Raw genomic sequence first — 22,879 nt, 5'->3', positions numbered from 1 at the left:
CTGCACAATATGTATACTTTGGAGTGTGCACGAGCAGGTGGGTAGGGCGAACGGACGGTCCTCCTTTGTCAGATCGGTGGGTGGTCAGATAGGTAAGTAAAGAATTATGTCTTGGGTTCCTTTTTTTGTTAATCGTTCTGATCGTCTTGTCTTGAGAGAAGTGGCCGCAACGGCAAGCCTTAAGAAAGGGCTGTGCCACCTTCTGGGCGAGCGGCTTTCTTTATTATTATCACTGCTGCTACAACAATAGAGAACAGGAATTAGTGTCACTGTTGGCGGTTTGCGCCATGGAATAGTCTTGCGCATGCAAGCCACCCATCCCCGGTCAACATTCGACTTTGATCAAAGCGATAGAGGGGGGGGACATGGGCATTAGATCCACACCGATTTCCTCTTCAGCATGCAAATGGCGTCCCCCCCAGCACTTGGTCATCGCTAGGGCCTGGCGAGTAGGATGACGCCGCCGCACTGGAACTGAGAGACACGCTCTTTGAGAGTTGAGCTCGATAGAGTGCCATACGGCCCATACCATGCCATACCTAGGACACCATAGGCTCATAGGGTGTCATAGGCCAGTAGGGGGGAATTGGGGAATTGGTGTGTGCGAGGCAATATAATCCGTGCTGTCTAGGACCGGATCGAGGGAGCGTTCTAGACGGCGTCAGGGGTTCCTGTTCTGGCCATGCCTCTAGCCATTCCACACAAATGCCCTTCCCTATACTACCGTCCATGCACGGCATATTGGCTCAAAACGGTTCTCACGGCTTCTTCTCCCATGGACCAAGGAGAAGAAAATTGTTTCGTGCATGGCATGGCAGGCCATGGCAGTCCTCTTTCTGCACGTCGGCTGTGGGATGATGGGCTGCCGGGGGTCGCAAGCGCATGTTCAGTTGCACGACGGCCTCCACCAGCTCGTGGAGGTGGATGTGGATGTGGGATGCAGATGCGGATGACACCAAACACTGGAACGATCTACCTTCTGTACGACGGACGCAAAACGCTCGTGACATGATGGCTATAGGTTCGTAACCCTATTAATTAATATGATCATTGTTACCCTGAATTTTTTCAACAATTCCAGAAGTTTGGTGCAAACCACGTCCTCATGATCTGTAGGTTCCCGGCAACGTAACGCGAATCAACCCCCTCTTTCGTTCTTACACATGTTTACTTACTTACCGGTCGACGTTAAGATTATAGTCCAATACGCAATATTCATTAATGCACCTTTACACGCTGATAACACTCCACATACACAGTACATACCTTAGCTAGCGACGCAGAAATCGATACGGACTCGACCCTACCTACTCAATGCACCCACTGTTTCCATGCCAAGCCAATAAGCCACTTGGAAGAAATCGGTCGCCCTAATGGAAGCATCGTCAGCTGAAGCTCAACGACCCCATAGGAATGTATGGCCACCAACACTGCTTCAAATTAACTTCATCTCTCCTCTTCAATCAATCAAACTTCTTCATTTCAATGTCTCAGAAAGAAGAGAAGACTGCTACAATAAATCTTCTTCCACACAATAACCAAATGTAACCTCAACCGTTTGCTACGCTGGAAACCTCTCTCCTTTCCTTTCCGCGTCGCAGCCGAAGTCAACAACTTGACCAACAACTTGAAATCTTGTCGCCTGCCTTGGTGCTACTGCTCGTAAGCTTCAACCGGGTGGCGCCTATGCCAAATGCATGCGTCAACCTCATCTTCCAACTCTACTCCCTTGGCCTCCCACATCACACTATTATTCTGAATTGACCCGATATTACTATTGTCGTTGCCTCTCGATATCAACTAGGAAACGTCAGCAACGTCGCTTGCGCGACTCTGCGCCCAAGGCATTGGTCCTGTTTAACCACCCAACTCCCCAAGTCGGGGCATTTTATCGATTTTTTCGTTGCCTACACACAGGAATGGTCGTTCGTGCTTACTCTGTTCCATGCATTCTAGTCAAGATTATCTTGCTTTGACCGGAAGCTGTCCAGAAATTTATTTGCAATCTTTCGACCCCATCGTCCATCCCTTGGAGGAACTCACTTGTACATGCACTAGGTGCATCCCATTAACTTAATAAAGCACACCTTTCTAGCCACATGATCGCCCGATACGGCGAACTTGGTCTGCCGCCAATACTTATATACATACAGAGTAAGCGTCTTTCAAAGTAGGCACATAGTTGGTGTTGACCTCTCAACCTGGTTTCCCTGCCTGTGCATGCTAGGCCATGCCACGGAGACCGATTATTGCAATGCGTTGGCCTTTTCATCCACATAGTCACCGGTAATCTCGCCGCCGCCCTCCGACGACAAGGCCGATTAAATGCACAAATATCAGGAACCATGCAACACTGCTCGACGATAAGAACCGTGTACTATCGTCATCCCAACTAAGTTACGGTCTCCATCGCATCAGTATCGCACAAGCCTGCGGGTGGGCGATGATCTCCGCGCAAGGACGCCGTTCGTGCTAACTAGTCCACACGATCCCAGATGCAGGGAGATTAATATACGGGGCAAGCATATGATCTCGACCCTGTTCTACGTTCTACCGAAAAAGGCAAAATTCGAACGTTTGTACCTGGTTCCTTGAGCTTATTTCGAAGGACGTGAATGTTTCCATGCGTTTGCTAAGAAATGGCTTTATTGATAATATTGCTCAGGTCCCAGATAATGGGACATGGGGGCATATCAAGTATTGCCATGCACTGGGACGGGTGCGGATGTGCACCCGCGCCCTCGAGCGATTGGAGCGGATGTTTATGCTGAGATTAACGTTTTCTCCAGGACGACGGTTCGACGTTTATTCTTCGTTATACATTCGATTTATTGATGGTTTCTGCGGGTCGTGCATGCTACGAGGATATCAAAATACATTGTGCCTACCACGTTCTCGTTCGGCCCCTCATCCGTCCACATGGATGTGAGCGCCTTATGCTACCGTGCATCCTCGACATCATCCAACACCAACCATGACATACCCACGCCTCTCCTTATCTCATGGAATGGCGTCCGGTAGCCCGGAGCTCTCCTTGTGGTACCTACAAATTGTCAGTCATCTCCAGAAAGGGACCATGTGGGAAGGGCTATAGCACATCTTGAACAACGGATCCCAGACGGTGACCGCTCGCTCCGATATGCGCCCATTCGCAAGGCTCGGCGTTTCTAGGAAGAATTGTTTGTCTGTCGAGCACTCGATGACCTTGCCGAATATCGAGGCATCATCCAGGCATCTCTCATAAGCCGCCACAATCGTGCTCTCTGGAGTCTGTTGAGCTAATCAGCCGGATGTTGGATAACATGGCATAAGTCCCTCAGCTGTATTGCGGGCACTGACCAGGCATTCTGGGGAGACGGCATCGACCATCTCTTGAGGGATGATGGCGGTTCTCACTATTCCAGGACATATGCAGTTGATGGATATGTTCTCTTTCTGACACATCAATCCCGTCAGTACGGGACACCATCATCCGTTGATGAGAAACTCACTGAGCGGAGGATGCGTGCCGTCGCCCTCACGAAGTTCACCACCTATGGATCGTCAATCTGTGATTCTTCCCCATCCCATGATTATAACTCACACCAGCTTTAGCACCATCATACTCAGGATACGACTCGTGCGGCACTATCGCGGCGACGCTGCCCGTTGCAATGATTCTGCCACCGGGAACGCTGTTCTTCCTCATGAAGTGAATGGCCAGTTGCGTGCCGTAGACCACGCCTTTGTAATCAACGTCGGTGCAGAGGAGGTCAGGTTTCGGTGGTATCCTTTCTCATCAGTATGGTACTCCGAGCACGACTTTGCTTTCTGAATGGTGCCTTGCTCTTACTTGTCAGACCCCCGATGCTCGAGGATGAATATGGAACTGCTCTCGTCAAACATCACTCGTAAACTAGGCAGACACAAACACAGAAACCCACCTCCTATCCACGATGCCAGCATTCGCACACAATGCATCGATTCGTCCATACCTATCCCACACTTCCTGGAACATCACCGCCTGGCTATTCCCATCCTCATAAGTTAGCCACACGCACACGGTCATGTTTTTCCATCTTCTTCCCCTCCATGCTGTAGATGCACACACCTGTCATAGTCTGCTACATCACACCTATGGTAACTCGCGCCATCACCGAGCTCGCCCGCGAAGGTATCGTTCGGCTGGATGTCTGCAACGGCGACTTTCCAGCCGCGGTGGACGAGGGAGCGTACGAGGGCCATGCCCATGCCCGAGTTTCCGCCCGTCACGATGGCGACTTGGGGGTGGTGTGCGATCATAGTGGTGGCGGTGCAGTAGTTGCTTCACGGTATTGGCCTCTTGTTTGAAGTTCATAGGCTCAGAGAGATGGAGAGAGATGTAAAAGGGGACGACTATTTTCACATTATACATTTGCATCTATAATCGCATGCGGCGGGAAGTCGAACATCGCATGACCTCCTTCAGTCCGATAATCATGCTACTCGTACGTACATGTTGGTGGTGATATCATAGTATGGTAAGCTTTTCCGATGCCGCATAGAGACACACGCGAGCAATCGCACTGCTTTACATACTCGAAGTGCTGGCGATCCAATAAAGGATTGTTGGATGTGTTAGATGAGGGGTTGTTCTTGTATGTAGTCGGATATCGAGAGGCTGTTGTCCCGATGCGGTTAGCGTCGTTAATGGAGCATTCTGACGTCCAAATGTACGACACTCATACGAGTAGAAGATTGGATGGATACTATCTTCTCGGCGTGTGTGCATGTATTATGATAGAATACAACTAGGAATGGTTGCTATCTGTTGATCTCTGTCGGAAAATACAGGTCTATCAGGTCGAATGAGAGCATCTCGTTCGTTGGCGGATGTCCTTATCCGCTAGACGTCCAACGTCGTTATACTGATCAACACTCCCGCTTCACCTCATCACCACGTAGTTCTCCTCGGTGGCTCACTATATCCAGTGTTATTCCCGGATTTCCAAAGCAAATCATGATGGATATTCTTGTATTTTGATACTCCATGTACCAACTGTTATTCATTGGGTTTTTTTTTTGGGTCTTTTCGAACAGCCTTTCGAGTCATATTCAATCTTAGAAGTCCTACTTATCCACAAGACACATGCAAGTAGTCAACCAAAGTTAAATCCTCTCACATGACAATTCCACGCATCTACTTTTCAAATCATAGACCCCCCAATAATTTCCATGCCCATTCCATACCTACCACTTCTCCCTATCTTGTAGCCAGAAGGAAAAGCGCACCCGACCAACTCCCCCATCCTATCACAACAACAAAGAAACCCTCCAAACAAAACAATCCCCATCCCAAGGACATCTGGTGTAGTGACCACCTGCATTAGCTCCCATCCTGTCCCCAACAGCCCTAAGACGCTAAAACGAGGTGTAGTGACCTTCAGCACGCGGGGAGAACGGAACGCGGGAGAGGTGGGTTAGCGGGTGGGGATTCCGGGGTTGATGGTCGTTGGTGTGTTGTTTTCGCTGTTGACATGGGTGTCATTGGTGCGGGTCTATTGGCTGGCTGATGGTTATTGTGTTGGGGAGAAGGAGTGGAATGATTGATGACGAGGATGGTGTACAGGATATGTGTATGAGGAAGCATATATAAGTTTGAAGACTGGCCCTATCAAGGTTAAATAAAGTAATCTGCTATTTGTAGTGGTCTCTTGCGTTGTGAAATAAGGTCGGACAGATCGATTCACTCATACATACACGATCCACAGAACACTGGGGATAACTACGATATAGAAGGGAAAGACAATGGCAGACGACTTCTACATCTTCGCCAACTGCAACTTTGTGCCCGACCGGTACGACGACGTACGCCCTCCCCCTTCTCCCTATCTCCTCCCTAGATCCATCTAATCCTCCCCTCGATTCAAAATCACGCTTCTCTAACAGACCCTCCCAGTGGCAAGCCGCATACGACAAACTGGCCGAGTATGTCTGGGCCTCCGAACCCGCGACCAAGACATACTACTTCGGCATCCCGCTCGACTACGCACACGACATCTCCAAAACAACAAGCATGCTCGCATTCGAAGTGTACGCGTCGCGCGATGTACGCCCCCCGCCATCCTTTCCCCCCTCCCAATCCCAAAAAGAACAGAAGAGAAACACAGACCTGACCGAGACCGAGAAAACAGGACCTCTACGGCCCCAACGGGCACCTCTCCTCCCCCGCGATGGCAACCTTCCTCGCCGCCATCCCCGCCGTCTCAACAACCGGCCTCGACATCTCGCACTACGCGCTCGTCTCGGGATTCCACGACGCCTCGCAGCTCGCCCGCCCCGCCGGCATCATGCAGGATGTCCGCGTAACCTGCGTGTCCGCCTCCGCACGCGACACCCTGCTGTCCTCCCTCGCCACCCTCGTTTCCTGGGCCGAGGGCACGCAAGGCACGCTGTCGTACATGGCGTTTAAGAGTCTGGATGATGAGGTCGGGGTGAGGATTTTTGGGCGGTGGAGGGAGAGGAGGGATATGGAGGCGTTTATGAGGAGCGGGGAGGTGGTGGGGTTTTGGATGGAGGGGAAGGAGGGGATCAAGGGGATGGAGCAGAGGGGGTATGTGGAGAACGGGAAGGGGTGGTTGCATAGGGGGGTTGGGAGTGGGTTTGCTGGGGAGAGGAAGGGGGAGGAGAGGAGGGTGGAGGCGAGGATTTGATGGTAGTTGGGATTAGAGAATATGGATTATGTAGGTAGCTAGGTTATATACATATATGATCGTGTACTATGAGACTATGAGATGTTGATGGAAAGGGTGGATTTATACCGGGCTGTCGACGCCATCCTCGCAATTCCCGCTCGCAGTGCCGCATCGAAGCGTCAGCGTGTCTGAGCTTCCTCCCACCCAGAGACCATAGTCGCCCGACACGTTGGGCACGATCCAGTTCTGGCTGACGACGTCCCAGACGCTGAGGTCCTTGCGGGTGACCTTCAATTTGAGGACCTCGCTCTCGCCGCCGGCGAGCGTCTTCGTCTTCTCGAAGTCGCGGAGCTGGATGATGGGCGTGTCGAAGGCGACGCCTTGGGTCGGGAACTGCACGTAGAGCTGGGCGACGGCGCGTCCGTCGCGGGATCCCGTGTTCGTGACGGTGACTTCGAGCTCGTAGGCTACATCGAAGAGGGCAGGGTTGCCGCCTTGGGCGCCGCCGGAGACGGGGCCGGGCTTCTGCTCGGTCGAGTATCCTTCAGGGTAGGGGTACTTGCGGGTCGAATTGGCGTCCTTCGCGGCGTTGTCGGCGTCGTTCTTTTCGAGCCAGGAATACAGGTAGCGCCAGATGCGGTTGAAGTTGGCGGGCCAGTATGCCTCTGATGCTGGAGGGATGGTGGTTGAGTACTCGGGAGTCTCGCCCTTGGCTGGACGGGCGGGGGGCGTCGCAGTGAGCTGTGTGACTGGAGTGATGGTGGCGTTGGCAAACTCGAAGGTCGTGTAGCTGAGGCCATGTCCGAATGCGTAACGCGGCGTAATCTTCTCACGGTTGAAATGGCGGTAGTCGACGTACAGACCCTCGGTGAAGGTATCTTGCGGCTGTCCCACCTGGAAGCCCACAAGATCAAGGCTATCGGGGTAGTCGTCCTCTGATTTGGGGATGGTGTAAGGGAGATGGCCTGAGGGTGAAACGTCACCATAGAGGACTTCCATGAGCGAGTCGCCCGCTTCCTGCCCAGGAAGATGGGCGAAGAGGATGGCCTTTACTGAAGGGAGGTCGTTCCATTCTTCGAGGATGATAGGACCGACAGTGTGAACCACGACAATCACGTTGGAGTACTTGGCGGCAACATCCTTTACGAGCTTGTCGCCGTTGTGCCAGGCATGCAAGCCAGCGTTTGTTCGGTCTCCCGGGTTTCCATCAACAGTAATGTAATTCTCGCCCGAATCAGCGGAGAGGAAGACAACAGCCGTGTCACTTGGCGCCGGGTTCGAGTTGGACGGGAACGAGTCGGTGTTGAAGAATGTGTAGTTGGCGCCGCGCTTCTTGAACCCATCAATTGGCGAGTTCATGTATGGGTAGCGCGATGATCCACTGCCCCAGCCCATTCCAAGCGTGCCTTTGTTGCAGCCTTGGTCCGCGCAGGAATTGATGCCATCGGGGTTCTTCTCGGCGTCTGTTCCAAAGACCTTGAGGGTGGCATTTCGAGACAAAGGTAGGCTTCCGTTGGTGTTCTTCAGCAGAGTGATAGCATCTCTAGCCACGGCGCGAGCGACTTCGTCATGATTTCCTCGAACATTGACGAATTGGTTGACAACACCACGCGGAGATACCAAAGCTCCGGGATAGAGAGGGCCCTCGGCGTCTTGAGTGTTAGTATCGAAGTTGGGAGGTGGGTAGTTCTGGTCCTGGCCCATCTGGAACCAAGCTGCGAGAATGCGAGTTACAGAGTCATCGAGGCGATCCACAGGAATAGTACCGTTCAGAATCGCACGCGAGTACTCGTACATCCAGTATGAGTTGCCGAAAAGGGGAACAGTGTGGATGTCGCCAGGCATAGACATGTCAAGTCCAGCCAGCGCAGAAGCAACGCCAGATATTTGAGCAAGCCACTATTCAGTTGCATCAGTCCATGCTCTCGCATCATTTTGGGATATTTGAACCTACATCACTCATGACAAAACCCTGGAAGCCTAGTTCATCCTTCAATATCCCATTGATGAGGTAGGAATTCTGCGAGCAAGCAGAACCATTGACCTAAAACATGTTAGTTGGTGCACTGCACATGCATGAAAGAGCACATACAGCATTGTACGCAATCATCACTGAGCCGACGCCTGACCTCACACCCTCTGCAAAGGGCCAGAGATACAACTCATGAAGCGTCCTGTCGTCGAGATTCGAGCTGATACCCGGTTGCACCAAATTGTACATGCGGTACATCTCCTGCTCATTAGCAATCAGATGCTTGATAGTCGCAATGACACCGACGCTCTGCACACCCTCGATAGTGCGAGCACCGCCAACAGCCTGCAAGACAGGATCAGATCCGAAACCCTCCCAATTCCTTCCGCCCCGAGGCTTTCGCCCCAAGGGTCCTACAGAAGGGCCCAAATGCACATTGACACCCTTCCCTCTGAACTCCTCACCAATCGCGACACCGCGAGCATATGTGAGGTCCTTATCCCACGTCGCTCCGACCGTGATACCCGCAGGGAACGCAGTATTGTCGCCCTCGGGCATATTACGCAGGCCGAGCGGCCCATCCTGCAGACACAGCTGGGGGATGCCCGCGCGAGGCGCACTCCCCGTGTTCCCCACGCATCGTCCCATGAAAATGCCCGTCCCGGCTGTGATGTTGGTTTTCTCCGCAAGGGTCAGGTTGGAGACGAGCAGCGCGGCTTTGCGGTAGCTTTCGCTCCAGTCCGACGTCCAGCCGCCGTAAGGCGATGGGTAGTATGGCGGCGCGACATATCCTGCGGGCACAGGTATGCGCTTTTCGACGGCTGCGCCTGCGGCGAGGGTTGAGAGGGATAGGAGGGTTAAGGAAAGCATAGCGACTGGTAGGGCATGCGCCGTAACGAAAGAAAGTGTTTCAAAAGAGTGGACAGCGATAAATCGCAGTACTGTCAGTCAGTCATCATCATCGGCGCAGATGGGCGAAGCCGTGGTGAACATATAGTCATCTCCAAGCAATTGGCCCCAGACCCCGCAAAGCCGCTAAGGAAGGGGATGCGCTGTCTATATTGCATTCGCATTGGCGGATTATGCTGTTTCCCATGGCCGAGCCTATTTCGATAGTCCGCTAGGGAAGGAATTCAATGCAAAAACAAGTCCTGACCGAACGAACGTGGTGTGTGTGGTGACTTGTTTTTGGAGGCTTGAGAGAACCAGGTTAGAGGACCGATGCCGGTTAAAAACAGGCAGACAAGGTCTCAGCCCTGTTTACAACCCCATAGCAGCTCTGCGCGCGCGATCATATTGGATGGAAGGCCAGTTCGAGCACGCTACTGTCACTTTTCGATTTACAGGATTCGTCTGTTCGGAGTTGAGACAGCTCGCTAAAAGGTCGACTCTCCGTTGTTGCGTAGGTGTTGTGGTCTCATGAGCACATAGAATCCTACCTGTAAGTACGGTCGAAGAAGCATCTCTACATTGCCAAGACAAGTCCCCTGACTTTCGACTCTGGTCAAGACAAGAGATGGGGATGATCATCGTTGGACGTAGATAGCGACGCGTTCGCGTGGTGGAGCCTCGGTCTACGCGTGTCATATGTGGATTGCAAGCAAGGATCGCACATCTGCTGAGGAATAGCTTTCCATCACATCACGCAGGTTGATGAAGAGAAATCTGTATTCATCATCTTCAAGCGAAGCCAAATTACGCTGTTTGAAGCCTCAAAGTTGAAGCCTTAAGCTGAAGGATGAGGACTGTGTAGAGGAAGAGTGTGGGGAAATACCAGTACACCTAATACGATGCTTGACATGTGAGACGAGCCGAAAGCGAAGTGCGCTAGTAAAAGTCCCGCACGGCCGCTAATGGGTAGGTACATGGCCTAATCAGTAGGTAGCCCCTGACGTTCACTCTTAGACCATACACTATTCCTACATCTAGGCTATCATATATGAGATACCCTACACAGTACATACACAAATACACACTCTCTCACGCATGAAGTCCTCATCTCCGACCCCAACCCCTATCGAGCATTAAGATCCCATGATATCATCGACCAAGACAACCCACAAAAAGCCATCGACATCGCTGTTTCTTCTCCTTTGGGAGAACCTACCCAAGACAAGTCCAACCGAAGCGTAAGGATTGTCGATCCACCGTGGATGGCATACTTTCCCCTTTCGAATGATTAGTGGTATGTGATGGTGGTCCACATGACCACCGTAGCCTACATGTTGATACAACACACGCTACTGCTTGCCATGCCATAGCGGAAAAGCGAACGCTTCAACCGGCCCTTCACTCCGTATCTCTCAGGACGTTCTACTCGGAAGTTCTGAGCATCCGTGTAGATATTCTGCACGATCGCACGGCACATCACCACATCTCCCGCACGTCTCGCATGGCGCCTAAGCCACAATGGGGAGGAAGGCTGCCTTATCCCCACATATATGGCAATTAAGATGCTCTGATATGCATTGACAACAGCCTGCTGCAGCATCTTGTTCTAAGCGACATGGTGATGTGCGCATTATGGCCGATCGCAGAGGCTCGTATGCATAGGTACATGTACGTGCGGTGCGTGTCGTGTTGGTTGGGGAGATGTGCGAATGCGAGCAGAGAGGGTATGTGTTGTGCAGGTAGGTACTTAAAAGACGTGATAACCATTGCCGATGGGGATTGTTCGAGTACGTGAGACCGTCTACGTCTGGTCTGCGGAGCGCTGTGATCGTGCCATCTGTTTATTGAATTGAGAGGTTAATATTTAATTTTTACTTACCGACCATGATGGCTTTGAAGGACGTCACTCTTTCTGGTGCTGCTGCATTGTTCCTCGTTTCTTCGTTGATATCGTTCGCTGCGGCTGATACCTGTTCGACCGTGGCGAGCCTGAGCAACTTGAACATCAAGCGCAACCCAGAGCTCGAGTACACGACTGAGCAGACGAACTACTGGTCGACGGGCTGCGGAGCGTTGAAGCCGTCGTGCATACTCTACCCCTCGACGGTGGAAGAAGTCGCCGCCATCGTGCGGGTCTTGAACGATAACAATGAGACGTTCGCCGTCAAGTCGGGGGGCCATAACCCGAACGCCGGGTTCGCTAGCATCGACGGTGGGCCGCTGATATCAACGAAGTACTTGAACGAAGTGTCGCTCGACAGGGCGTCGATGACGGTGCGTGTTGGGCCGGGAAACGACTGGGAGGATATCCATAAAGTGCTGGATGGCACTGGCGTGGATGTCGTGGGTGGCAGGATTGGGGAAGTTGGTGTTGGGGGTTACGTTATAGGGGGTGGGTTGTCGTTTCTGTCCACACAGTATGGATGGGCTGCGAACAACATCGTTGAGTTTGAGGTCGTCCTGGCGAATGCGACTATCGTCACGGCGTCGGAGACCGAGCATTCGGATCTGTTCAAGGCGCTCAAGGGCGGCGGCAACAACTATGGCATAGTGACCAACTTCAGGATGGTTGCTCATCCGATCGGTCAGGTAAGGGACTGAATCTCAGATCGAAATGTTTTCTTCTTTGTTCTCGAAGTGAACATTCCCCCGGCTGACATGGAACTGCAGGTTTGGGGCGGCAATCTGGTCTTCCCTGGAACAAAGTCGCCTGAGATGCTCGAGGCGGTTCGCAACTTTACCGCGAACCATCCGGAAAAGGCTGGGATCATCATGACAGCAGAACTGACAGCCCTAGGCGCCGTGGACATATGGATCATGTTTCTTTTCTGGGACGGACCGACGCCGCCTGAAGGCACTTTCGACCTGTTCACCAACATTGGGCCCATCTCCAACGACTGCAAGACTCGCAGCTACTACGACCTGCTGAGCCACAACGACTTCGCCGTGGTCAAGGGCTCCATCTACACCATCACGACCGAAACGCTACCTCTGCCAGACAGCACTGTGGCGGCCGACGTGCTTGGAGCCATCCACAGCAACTGGCGAAACGTGACGCAATCCGTGATCGGAACCTCTGGCCTTATCGGATCGATCGCCTACCAACCGCTGCCGAGGGGGCTCGCGCGGAAGGCACGCGAGGCCGGGGGTGACATGCTCGACCTGGACGACGACGTCGACAGACTGCTGATCGAGTTCAACTACTCATACTGGCTGGCCTCGGACGACGCCAAGATGGACGCGGCTACACGGGGGCTGTACGAGGGCACGAGGGAGGTGGTCGAGCGGCACACGCAGAATGGAGACCTCCCGGATGCATACGTGCCGCTATTCATGAACGATGCCTATTTCCGACAGGATTATTTTGGACGACTGAGGACTGCGGATTTCGCGAGGATGGTAAGGGAGGCTTACGACCCGGAGGATTTCTTCAAGGAGAGGACCAAGGGCTGGAAGATGTAGATTGGTCATCTGGGGAGGGGGTTATGTCACCAAGTTTGTTAGAAGATAGGGAAATGAATGATTGGCTTGATTTGATCTGATCTGATTGAGTGAACGAATGAACGGATGGATAGTCTTGATCGACTCACCGTTCTCGCGAAGGTACTGATCGGATGCCGATGGACCAGAGAGACTACGATAGATACCTGGTAGGTAGGTAGGGGAAAGGGGGGCTATGTGCGGACGGGAAGCTGCAGTCATACAATAGACGAACGCAGGTCTTGTTTGGGTGTGTGAGAAAGAGAGAATATGACCCAGGATAGAAGGGTAGGAGTAAGAACAGGAGTAGGAATAGGATGTTTGTTCACAGATAGTAGAGCGAGCGTCATGTGTCCGGGTTTAGAGATGTCCATACAGAGAGGAGCGGAGAGGGAGGGCAAGTGTGCATATTTGCGTGGAACGGCATCGAATGGCAGTCGATCCGGCTATGCACATGTATGGACAGGGCAGGGTGATGCAGTACAGTGCAGCACATACATACGTACATGCGTGCAGCACATTACATCCGGGGCTTAGAATAGCGATGCCGCACAACCGCTGCAAAGACGTGGGCGATGCCATGCGATGAGGATAATGATGACGATGGTAAAGATAATAGCACAGTGCATGCGGTGCAGCATTTTGATCGAATCGTTGACATCGAATCGAAATCGACATCGACGTCGATATCGACAGGGACACACGGGCAGGCGTCAGAGCCGTCAAGGTGGGCTTTGCGTATGATCTATTCCTGAGGCTTGAGCAGGCCTTGGCTGGGCAAGGATGCAAGCGGATGGATTGAGAACCGACAAGAGTGATGTAGGCAAACGGCACAGTCGTGGCAGAGAGGGCATCTCAGACGGTATACAGGCGCTTTGGTAGGCAGTGAATTTGGTTGGTGGTTGTGGACGCATGTTCTCTGTAGAAGTGGGAGTGGATCAAAGAGATGTGGATGCTGCGGCTAGTTGTAAGAATTTACATGATTAGAGAGTTGATTGCATGATACGTGCATGAGAATCCGAATGTGGTGATAAGTGGTGTGGTGGTGGTGCTGTTGAAGAGAATGAGTGTGAAGTATGTAGAGTAGAGGCGAAGGAAGGACAAAAGGCCATGCAGCATTGAGGCGACCTGGTGGAGGGGAGGGTTAACGCGCTCATGGTTGGGGAAGGAATTGGGGGGAGTTGAGAGCCTAACCCGCCCGAGCAAGCCCCCCTCTGCCGCTCCAAGCCCCCCCAAAACGGTGCCCCAAAGCCGCCCAAGTGGCCGCCGACCGACCGAACTGGCGCTCTCAAGGTTGGACCTGGGAGGGGAGGTAAGGCTCTCCCGTATTGTGCGTACATACTGTGTATCTCTACTGTGTATCTCTATCTTCTATCTTTACGGGGAACGGATCTGCCCGTCGCGCCCGGCTGATGCTGTTCCACCTGCTAAGTCCACTAACTATCATGTAGTATAGTTATGCTGTGTACCTAAGTGTACTATGTCGATACTATCTAGATACTGCACAATCTGCTACACTACAGCCCACAGGGCGAAGATGGTGGACCTATTTCTCGACCAGGTGGATATTTGTTTCGAAACATTTCAAAAACATCACTCCACTCCACCCCACTCTGTTCCACCGCATCTTGGAAACGCTTCGATCTTATTCACTTCTTCCCAACTGTGCCTTCATCCCGCCTACGCCTATCTACAGTGCCTACACCACCATGATCATCATCATCTTCACCACCACCACCACCACCAGCATTGTCCAAATGCGCACCCCCCTTTTCCACCACCAGTATCAACGTATCCTCTTACCTTTGCTCACGTACACATGCACATTATTGCCGTCGCAGCCATTTCCAAATCCCTCCCCCCGCATTCATATCTTACGTACGTCCGCTTCCAGAAGTGTATGCTTACTGTCCACCTCGTGTTCCTCCTGCAATTATATGCGGCCTTGCAGACCCTCTAACGCCAATCTATCCATACAGATCAGAGACAGAGAAAGAGAGGGGGTGGACGGGGGGTGGATGGGGGGAGGGAGGGAGAGAACCACCACTAACAAGACGGCAACAGGAGGGCTCAGCCCTACACCATCATGTATTGAATCATCCATAATCCATCATCCATCATCCTTCGTACTTAGTTAGTACTCGTACATACATACATGCATACACATATACAGTACACTGTGCCTGTGCATGCCCACATACATGCGGCCGTCATCAACCTTGGCCTTTTGGCTTTGGACGGCATTTTGGTCTTATTCTGTAGGCCCACGACGTCCTATCAAATCAGATTGACGCGGTTAGCCGCCCACCCTATCTCAACCTCATCCTCACTCGTCAACGACACTTCATCCACCCTTCTTACACCACCACAACCCTCGTTCACCCTCGTCTGCCCCCTGTCACACCCATTCTTGTTCTCACGTCCTTCTTTTCTTAGAACCAGCCGCAAAATAACCTCAAACAGGCGCTTCCGGCACCCAGGAACCATCATCATCATCCCTCCCCCGGAAGACCATCCGCTCCATACGCTGGCCACATCGAGCGCCCACCTACAATACGTTTTTAGCCTCTGACACTTTTCCCAAATTACCATTGTGGTGTCGAGAATTTCCCTATTCAGCCAGCAGCACCAGCAGCCGGCGATTAGAGAAACAGTAACCCTGTTTCATCGAAATTCTCCGGCGGCGCTGGTCTTTGTTTGGGTGAACATGGTTCCTGCTCGGCCTCAGGCATTGCCCTTTGCCATCCTCACCCCTGCCTTACCTTGCCTTGCTTCGCCAACGTATAAAGCTTCCTGAGCCCACGGTCCTCTCTGGGGGCCCTTCTTTAGATAAACCACCAGAAAAGAATTCAAGAAACAAAACATTTTCCTTCGTTTGTCGTTGTCTTCATCGTTGTCGTCCACCATCCATCTCCGAACCCTTCTTGGCTCCACCGCCCCCTTGACGACACCATCGGTTTCTTCGTTCCATTCCTATATAATTCTAATACTCCAAGCAGTTTCCCTTCGCTTGAAGCTCTCACCATTCCATCTCCTCGTCACTGCTCATCTTCTCAACTTCTCACATCTCTTACGTCTCATCTCCTCTCATCTCCCCTCTGTTCTCTCTATCATTCTCTCATATCATCTCTAAGCCATTGAGGATTTCTATCACCCTCTTGGGAACTCCTTCTTCCATTCTTCTCAAAAGACTCCATGCTCGCCATGCCTCGCGCACCAAAGGCCAGTCCCGCTTCCCATAGGAACTCCATCTCCACCGCATCCGCGGCAGGAAGTGGGGGCGGCGGAGGAGTCCGAAGCACAACCTGGTCGACCAAGGATGATCAGACCCTGATAGAGGCGCGAGCAAAGAACCTGAACTGGAACCAAATCGCCCCAAACTATTTCCCCTCCAAGTCACCCAATGCCTGCCGCAAACGACACGAACGTTTGATGGAGAAGCAGAATGCCGAGCAGTGGGATGGTGTGAAGCTTGATGTCCTCGCACAAGCATACATGGACGTGCGACGGGAGATGTGGAGCATTCTCGCCGAACGAGTCGGCGAAAAGTGGACTCTCGTCGAACAAAAGGTATCTATTCCATCCAAACCGATGATGCTCTCCCTTCCTATCAATGGCGGATGCTGACATGCGATAATACAGTGCATGGAGAAGGGACTCAGGAACCTCACGCACGCATCTCGGACCGCACAAAAGAAACAGGGTATTGACGCCCATGATGACAGCGGCTATGGCCTTTCTGATCTTGACGAAGATTCCGAAGAACGCCACGAGCGTCCCCAAGAAATGCATGACGTCCCCCCTGACTCTGCATTCTCCTTCCAAACCACCTTCCCGTCCCAGCTCCCACGACCATCGTATCAGGAGCAACAGCAACGCCAGCAGCAGCGAATCCCTAGCATCCACAACATGCTTGGGTCGTATCCCGGCTCCATAGGCCCGTCTGGGCTGTAAATCCACATCTTAACCTCCTCCCTCCAACCAACGGGCGTCGGCCCTTCCCTCTGCGAACTACAACACCTTTCGACGCAAGCCTCACGACCTTTAACGACCTCCTCCGATCTTTTATCCCATTTCGATTCCCCGCAGTTTTCGAATCATCGGGTTCCTAACTGGCACCAATCATTCGCTGATACATTCATTTCTAGGTGAAGACTACATTTATCACACTTGTTTTCTTATTCCCCACTTGTTTTCTCAGTTCCTCCTTTCCATTTTCGTACTTTTCATATACCACCTTTCCCCTAGAGTCGAGTCAAAAGGGCGGATCTTTGCACATTTGCATTTTAGTTAGCCGGCTTGGAATGTTTCCTTTTCTTTTCTTTGCTTGCGTTTGCGTTTGATTCCTTTCTTCGGTTTTTTGTCTTTCCCAATGCGGTTTTTTTTTCCTTTGGCACGTCAAAGCGTCTGGATGGTGTGGGTAACGAGTAAAGCATAGCGAGCTGGCGTTGGGAAACCTGTAATGGCGTGGCTGTCGTTGTCGTTGTCGTTGGTTGTTTTTCATCGTTGTCTTTACGCTGTCATTTGGTTCCCAGAAATGACAGTAACACTATGTTGGATTGTACTTTGTATTTCTAAACACTCCTTTTTTTTCCTTCTCACTTGTTTCGAGTACCTACCGGACTGACAAGACAGAAAACCTTTCTGTTATGGAGTAGTAGGGCGTAGGGTTATGGGCATGGGTACGGGGTAAGAAGACTTTTTTTCGATTCAGTTCACACTATCATTATTATTTATTATTTCGTCATTGTTGTTATCCTATTAGAGGAGGAAATATATCTGATCTTTTCTTTTTCTTTTGCAGAAAAAACCAGTCCTGTTCACATTACACACACCACTCCCAAGATAATAATCATCCTCGCACAGGCAGGAGGAAATGGTAACTAATCGCCTCTCTTCTCCCCAGCATCGTGGGGAACGATCAATGTATCACGAACGCACACCCAAACAAGGCAACCGGAGCACTTCCTTCCGCAACGAACGACAAACGAGAGCAAACGAGCCTTCCCAGAATGACTCTGCGCGCATACATACTACCTACATGTACATTGCATATGCAGAAAAAGACGTATTGGAAGTGGAAAGAAAATTAACCCCCCCCTCCCCCTCCATGTCCCATGTGAGTCGTATGTAATAATAATAACACCAATAATAACAAATTTCTATGTATATGCAGACGACGACGACGACGACGAGCAGCAGGAGGACGAGGAAGGAAGAGGCACAGGCGACTCAGTCGGTCGGTAAGCAGAGTATGCGTTAATAGGTCCGTTCTGCGAGTGAGGTGAGGGTGGTGGAAGAGGAGCGAGCTATTAATAGCAACACTGCAGGCGCGCCGCGCGGGGGGGTGGGCGCGGCGTGTGGGCGTGTAGGTAGATGTGCGGCGTGGTGGGTGGGGTGGGGCACGGCACGCGAGCCTTTGCCTTGAGAACGAGTCGAGGAGTCGAGTCGTTGTGTTCGCTCGCTTGTTTCGTTTCGTTTCGTTTCGTTTCGTTTCGTTTCGTTTCGTTTCGAGGTTTTGCTATCGATTGCGAGGCTGGATGTGAACAGTGGAAAGGCTGGGCGACGGAGCGATTTGGTGAACATGTACTCCGTATGCTGATAGGGATGGAAGAGCATACACACATTAGGTACCTACCTATGGGTACGAACGTAGGAATCATTTAAAAAAGACATGTACTTCGCACCCAACGCACACTTATGTCAACGTCAAGCGTGACTAATCGATTGAGAGAAAAATTCATTTATTGGTATTTAATCGTACTTGGTATGAGTGTTTGGGTGATGGCGCAAACAAACAAGATCTACAGCAAAACAAAAGGCCCCTCTTCTTCTCAAAGTGGGCGAGCCCATATGCAGATGATGACTTTCGACTTGTGGGAAAATAGAGAAGAATCCCAAATACTCTCAGAAAAAAAGCGGGCGAACCCTTTATTTTTCGTCTGGTTTCTCTCCCAGATGATGAAGTCGCTAAAACCTTGGACGCAGCCCCCTACCGCCGCCGGATATATATATAGCCTTTTTCATTTGAAGAGTCGTGTGAATGGAGAAAAGGGAAAATAAGAGGAAACGAATGGTTCTTTTTCGGTTCGTTAGTCCGGAAAAGTCGTTCAACGGCCACCGAGTAGACGCTCGACAAATTGCACGAAGAAAACCTTCCATTCCCTCTCCTTCTTCTGGCCCTCGAATGCACCAGCCAGGGTCCGCAGGTACTGCTCGATGAACTGTTCGTCGGAGCCCATGCCCTGTAGCTCGGATCGGAGGCGCTCCACGTACGGATCGCCGACCTTCTTGATGATTTCTGCTTGCAGGCCAGCGAGCTCCTGGAGGACTTGCCTTGCTTGGGCGTCCTTCACGTTGAAGCCAGGTGCGCCAGGGACTGACCAGAGGATGGGGGAGAAGCGCTCCACGGCGAAGTTGTCAAATCCTGGAATCGCGTCTGCGGATGTGTTGGTTGGCGAGGTGGGTGTTGCATTTGCGCTGGGACCAATCTTGTCGGGCCCTCCCCAGACGGCAAGCATGCGAACGATGACACTGATAGACAGTCTGGCTGTTGGGTAATCCTTCGTGTCCCGAGCGAAGGTGTCGAGTGAAGTGATGATGGTGTCGAACATGGGCTGGTTGGTACTGCTGACGATGACCGTACCGAGCCCGTTGCTGAGAATCGACATGAGGAAGTTGAGATATTCGCGGCGCAACTCTGCAAGCTGAATTTCGTCATCAGTTCCAGCAGGAGTGACGCTGAGCGCGTTGAATACTCGCTGTAACAATGGAGTCAGAAGGTTATCTAGAACACCAGCGATCTCGGTCTTGAAAGTGAAAATGAGTTGACCGAGAACCTTCAGGAATGTGTTGGTCTCGTCGGCGGTTGAGTTTTGAGACAAAAGTCCCTCGATCCAGGATGGAAGTCGTTGCAACGAACGGGAGCCAAGTACGGCTAGCATGCGGGAGAACGCAAAGCGCGAAGCACCGCGGATTTGCATTGATGAGCTCAGGGAGTCTAGTGCAACCAGGATCGCTTCAGATGCTTTGTAGAACTCATCAGAGACTTCGCTAGGAGCCTGAGCGTTTGAAGAGGGATTCCAATCTCCATATCCACGAGCTAGAGTTCCGAGAGCCATGATGTTGTGATGTATCTGCAGAATTGCCCGCTCGTCTCCGTTTCTTGCTTGGCCAAGTGTTGCTTCCATGTCACTGAACAGAGGGCCCATAATAGTTTGGGCGTATAGCTTCTTGCTCTCCACTGGCACTGTAGGAGAAGATGCAATGCAACCAACCGCCTCGAACAGGTAGAGCTGCGAGTTGAACAGCGCATCGGCAGATTGGTCCTCTTCATCCGATGACATGTCGTTCTCGGACTCATTCGGTAGCTCCGCTTTGATTGTGAGCAGGTCACCCACAGCTTGAATAATGTCGTGAGATACATTGCCCAACTGGGCCCGAAGCGGCTTGACGAATCGTTGGAAAAGATACCACGATCTTGAGCGGACCTTTATGTGGTTATGGTGAGTTAGGCGCACGAAATTCTCGAGAACTTTCGGGATTAAGTGTGCGTTTTGTTCGAAGAATTGAGTGTAGCGAACGCATATTTCCATATACTGTAGCTGGATAGCAGGATGCGGATAGTTTGCGAGATCTGTTGAACGTGAGTATGAGAGTCCAGATTAAAGTGGAATAGAAGCGTGTTGCTTACCCGATTCAACCATGCCAGACATCATGCCCACAAGGCGCTCAGCTGCTACAGAGGAAGGTTCCCGCTTGGCATATAGTCCCGAGTTACGTATAGCCAACTCTCCAAATAAGTACATCTCGTATAATGCAAGGTCAAGATCGCGCCAGGTCAATGATTGGTCGTTTGCTGAAAGGCGCGCGAAGGTGTCTCCCACCACACGGCTCAAGGTTTCGATGTAGAACGACTCATCGATCGCCGCCACAGTTTGCTGAAGCACATGGAGCCGTTTGCGCAATTCTTGAAACTCTGCCTCGCCTTCTTGATCGTCGTCTTCGCCCCAAGATGCCGTTTCGTCGTACTTCATTTTGCCGATGATGGCATCTAACACAGCGGGTAGAATGACGGCGTATTGGTTCGGAAGTGTCCCTGTCTTCTTTTGAAGCTTCCGGAAGAAAGTGAGGAGATCGGTGAGTGACGGAATCACTGTCGAACATACTTCGTCATATTGGTCGGCAAAGAATCGCAAAAGATAGGGCGTGAACACCTGTATGAGTTCATCCGCACGTTGTTTGGTCTGTTCGTTGGTCGAATCATTCTCCAAAACCTTGACGATGTCGAAGACAATGTTATTGACCAATTTTCCCACTGTTTCGGCAAGATCATTGTCGTAAGACGAACTGCCTTGATCGAGCAGTGCCGGACTACCAATCAATTGTCCCACGATGTTGGGGAGGTTGAGGAAGATGATCAGTTCAATCTTCTCCGCAGGGTTCATCTTCTTGCTAACAATCTCCGAAAACGTATCGATTGCCGCATCTCGAACTTTGCCTTGCGGGCTATCTGGATCCTCGATGCCTTGTTGTCCAGCCATCTCCAGGAAAGTACTGATCATAGCCTCGTTGACCACCAAAGAGATGTCAATCCAACTGACCCAGCGCCCAATGTTCTTCAGGCACATTTCTATCAATTGAAGGTCCGACTCCCTCCATTTGGCGAGTATCTCTTGCCAAGATAATGAAATCTTCTGTGCATCCCGAACACGAATGAGGTCTTTTAGCTCGACATTACGCCTCTTCTCTTCCTCAGATCTCACCACCAGCTGGTCAGCGATTTCGTCGTGCACCTGACCCAGGACCCGAAGATATAGTATCGTCCCAGCAGTGTTGGAGGTTCCTATGGATCCCTGATCGGCGGCAATTGCGCGGAAGTCGTCGAAGAAAGATTGCCAGGTAGAAGAGTATAGAGCGGCAAAGAGGTAGGTCATGGTCTGCATGATCTTGTTTTGCATATGTGTGGAGTCGACCGAGCTGCTTCCGGCCGCATATGCCTGGCGGATATAGTTTAAGAGCGTGTCCTTAACATACCCCAGACTCTGCGAATCCAGCTGCTGCTGTTGTACAGCATTGTTTACGAGATCGAGCGAAAAGTGTCGAACGATATCAGGCGGTCGCGGGTCTCGAGCGACGAGTGATAGGCAGGCTTGCCAGGCAGAGGGATCCGTTCGCAGCGAGTTTAGATATTCTATAGCCTGGCCACGAAGATCCTGAGTGGATGTGGGACTCGAGGCAATTTCGATGGCATTCTCCACCTGCATAGGAAAAAGGGTCACATCAGTAAATGCTTCCGTGTCAAGGATTATGAAGTTGGTGGGGCATGGAGTGACGCACCTGGGCCTCCATCTCCACCACCGTCACGGAAGAGAACGCAAGTTGTGTAGAGATAGATATGTCTTAATCCTGAGGATTTTCAAGACCTCATGAGCAAGAGAGCGATTCAGCGTGCGAATTATGCTACCGGATCATTGGGCAGGGACAATGCAGCATTTGGGAGCGTTTTGGGCGGTGACTCGGACAGACACAGCGTGGGGCAGCAGCGACGGCGGCGGCCTACGCAGAGACAGAATACCTAACAAAATGAGGACTGGATTAGTTAGCAAAATGATCTATCGACCTCGAGTTCGTGAACGGTTGCAGAAAGGGAGGTTGTGGTTATGATGTGAGGCTTTGTCGTGTGCGTTTCGGTAGCACCTTCAGATGGCACGAATTGTTAAAAGTCTTGGCAGTGGGATGTTTATTTCATTCGTGTGATTGTGTCCCGCCCGCGGCCTCCTGCGTAACTATTACTAGGAACCCCTAGCCCTGCTGCACGTGCCTGATTCCATCAGCCATTCACGCCATTCCTACGAACAACCTCACTCGTACATGGTTACAC

At 51.6% G+C, this 22,879-nt stretch overlaps 7 protein-coding genes across 7 annotated transcripts; 4 read left to right on the top strand and 3 right to left on the bottom strand.

Moving 5' to 3' along the window:
* Positions 1–2,821: 2,821 nt before the first annotated feature.
* Positions 2,822–4,577, bottom strand: BU24DRAFT_417498 (uncharacterized protein). The gene is made up of 9 exons (XM_033526739.1): positions 4,475–4,577; positions 4,091–4,374; positions 3,924–4,007; positions 3,833–3,868; positions 3,584–3,770; positions 3,492–3,533; positions 3,340–3,435; positions 3,098–3,270; positions 2,822–3,043 (listed from the first exon to the last, which is right to left on the bottom strand). The coding sequence occupies exons 2-9, from the start codon at positions 4,279–4,281 to the stop codon at positions 3,001–3,003; spliced, it is 852 nt and encodes a 283-aa protein (XP_033390204.1). The 5' UTR covers positions 4,282–4,374; positions 4,475–4,577; the 3' UTR covers positions 2,822–3,000.
* Positions 4,578–5,766: 1,189 nt separating this feature from the next.
* Positions 5,767–6,671, top strand: BU24DRAFT_488198 (uncharacterized protein; the record flags this gene model as incomplete). Its single annotated transcript, XM_033533527.1, has 3 exons — positions 5,767–5,826; positions 5,918–6,067; positions 6,153–6,671. The coding sequence occupies 3 exons, from the start codon at positions 5,767–5,769 to the stop codon at positions 6,669–6,671; spliced, it is 729 nt and encodes a 242-aa protein (XP_033390203.1).
* Positions 6,672–6,741: 70 nt separating this feature from the next.
* On the bottom strand, positions 6,742–9,781 carry BU24DRAFT_362739 (glycoside hydrolase family 3 protein). Its single transcript, XM_033524190.1, has 3 exons — positions 8,746–9,781; positions 8,608–8,697; positions 6,742–8,552 (listed from the first exon to the last, which is right to left on the bottom strand). Exons 1-3 carry the CDS (start codon positions 9,493–9,495, stop codon positions 6,774–6,776), a joined length of 2,619 nt encoding a protein of 872 aa, XP_033390202.1. The 5' UTR covers positions 9,496–9,781; the 3' UTR covers positions 6,742–6,773.
* Positions 9,782–11,403: 1,622 nt separating this feature from the next.
* Positions 11,404–12,978, top strand: BU24DRAFT_338462 (FAD-binding domain-containing protein; the record flags this gene model as incomplete). The annotated part of the gene is made up of 3 exons (XM_033523132.1): positions 11,404–11,622; positions 11,686–12,105; positions 12,187–12,978. The coding sequence occupies 3 exons, from the start codon at positions 11,404–11,406 to the stop codon at positions 12,976–12,978; spliced, it is 1,431 nt and encodes a 476-aa protein (XP_033390201.1).
* Positions 12,979–14,527: 1,549 nt separating this feature from the next.
* On the top strand, positions 14,528–14,968 carry BU24DRAFT_417491 (uncharacterized protein). Its single transcript, XM_033526738.1, has one exon. The coding sequence runs from the start codon at positions 14,534–14,536 to the stop codon at positions 14,954–14,956; it is 423 nt and encodes a 140-aa protein (XP_033390200.1). The 5' UTR covers positions 14,528–14,533; the 3' UTR covers positions 14,957–14,968.
* Positions 14,969–16,047: 1,079 nt separating this feature from the next.
* BU24DRAFT_30789 (uncharacterized protein) lies at positions 16,048–17,309 on the top strand. Its single transcript, XM_033522830.1, has 3 exons — positions 16,048–16,566; positions 16,639–16,699; positions 16,751–17,309. The coding sequence occupies exons 1-3, from the start codon at positions 16,192–16,194 to the stop codon at positions 16,948–16,950; spliced, it is 636 nt and encodes a 211-aa protein (XP_033390199.1). The 5' UTR covers positions 16,048–16,191; the 3' UTR covers positions 16,951–17,309.
* A 1,420-nt stretch (positions 17,310–18,729) lies between these two features.
* On the bottom strand, positions 18,730–22,743 carry BU24DRAFT_446780 (Exportin-T). Its single transcript, XM_033530786.1, has 3 exons — positions 22,336–22,743; positions 20,690–22,256; positions 18,730–20,632 (listed from the first exon to the last, which is right to left on the bottom strand). The coding sequence occupies exons 1-3, from the start codon at positions 22,345–22,347 to the stop codon at positions 19,107–19,109; spliced, it is 3,105 nt and encodes a 1,034-aa protein (XP_033390198.1). The 5' UTR covers positions 22,348–22,743; the 3' UTR covers positions 18,730–19,106.
* Between the last annotated feature and the right edge of the window lie 136 nt (positions 22,744–22,879).

This window comes from Aaosphaeria arxii, assembly GCF_010015735.1.
Source record: "Aaosphaeria arxii CBS 175.79 unplaced genomic scaffold BU24scaffold_1, whole genome shotgun sequence".
NCBI lineage: Eukaryota > Fungi > Ascomycota > Dothideomycetes > Pleosporales > Aaosphaeria > Aaosphaeria arxii.
The sequence above is the reverse complement of the archived record's forward strand: the minus strand, read 5'-3'. Positions and strand labels throughout refer to the sequence as shown.

Excerpts from the sequence above, each read along its gene's own strand:
- BU24DRAFT_417498 (XM_033526739.1), bottom strand. The coding sequence starts at position 4,281 with ATGATCGCACACCACCCCCAAGTCGCCATCGTGACGGGCGGAAACTCG. Across the intron at positions 3,771-3,832 it reads GAGCATCGGGGGTCTGACAA|GATACCACCGAAACCTGACC; the intron begins GTAAGAGCAAGG and ends CTGATGAGAAAG. Across the intron at positions 3,436-3,491 it reads CGGCACGCATCCTCCGCTCA|AAAGAGAACATATCCATCAA; the intron begins GTGAGTTTCTCA and ends TTGATGTGTCAG.
- BU24DRAFT_362739 (XM_033524190.1), bottom strand. The coding sequence starts at position 9,495 with ATGCTTTCCTTAACCCTCCTATCCCTCTCAACCCTCGCCGCAGGCGCA. Across the intron at positions 8,698-8,745 it reads TGATGATTGCGTACAATGCT|GTCAATGGTTCTGCTTGCTC; the intron begins GTATGTGCTCTT and ends AACATGTTTTAG. Across the intron at positions 8,553-8,607 it reads AGGGTTTTGTCATGAGTGAT|TGGCTTGCTCAAATATCTGG; the intron begins GTAGGTTCAAAT and ends GCAACTGAATAG.
- BU24DRAFT_417491 (XM_033526738.1), top strand. The coding sequence starts at position 14,534 with ATGGTGGACCTATTTCTCGACCAGGTGGATATTTGTTTCGAAACATTT.
- BU24DRAFT_30789 (XM_033522830.1), top strand. The coding sequence starts at position 16,192 with ATGCTCGCCATGCCTCGCGCACCAAAGGCCAGTCCCGCTTCCCATAGG. Across the intron at positions 16,567-16,638 it reads GGACTCTCGTCGAACAAAAG|TGCATGGAGAAGGGACTCAG; the intron begins GTATCTATTCCA and ends GCGATAATACAG. Across the intron at positions 16,700-16,750 it reads GACCGCACAAAAGAAACAGG|ATTCCGAAGAACGCCACGAG; the intron begins GTATTGACGCCC and ends ATCTTGACGAAG.
- BU24DRAFT_446780 (XM_033530786.1), bottom strand. Across the intron at positions 20,633-20,689 it reads GTCTGGCATGGTTGAATCGG|ATCTCGCAAACTATCCGCAT; the intron begins GTAAGCAACACG and ends CACGTTCAACAG.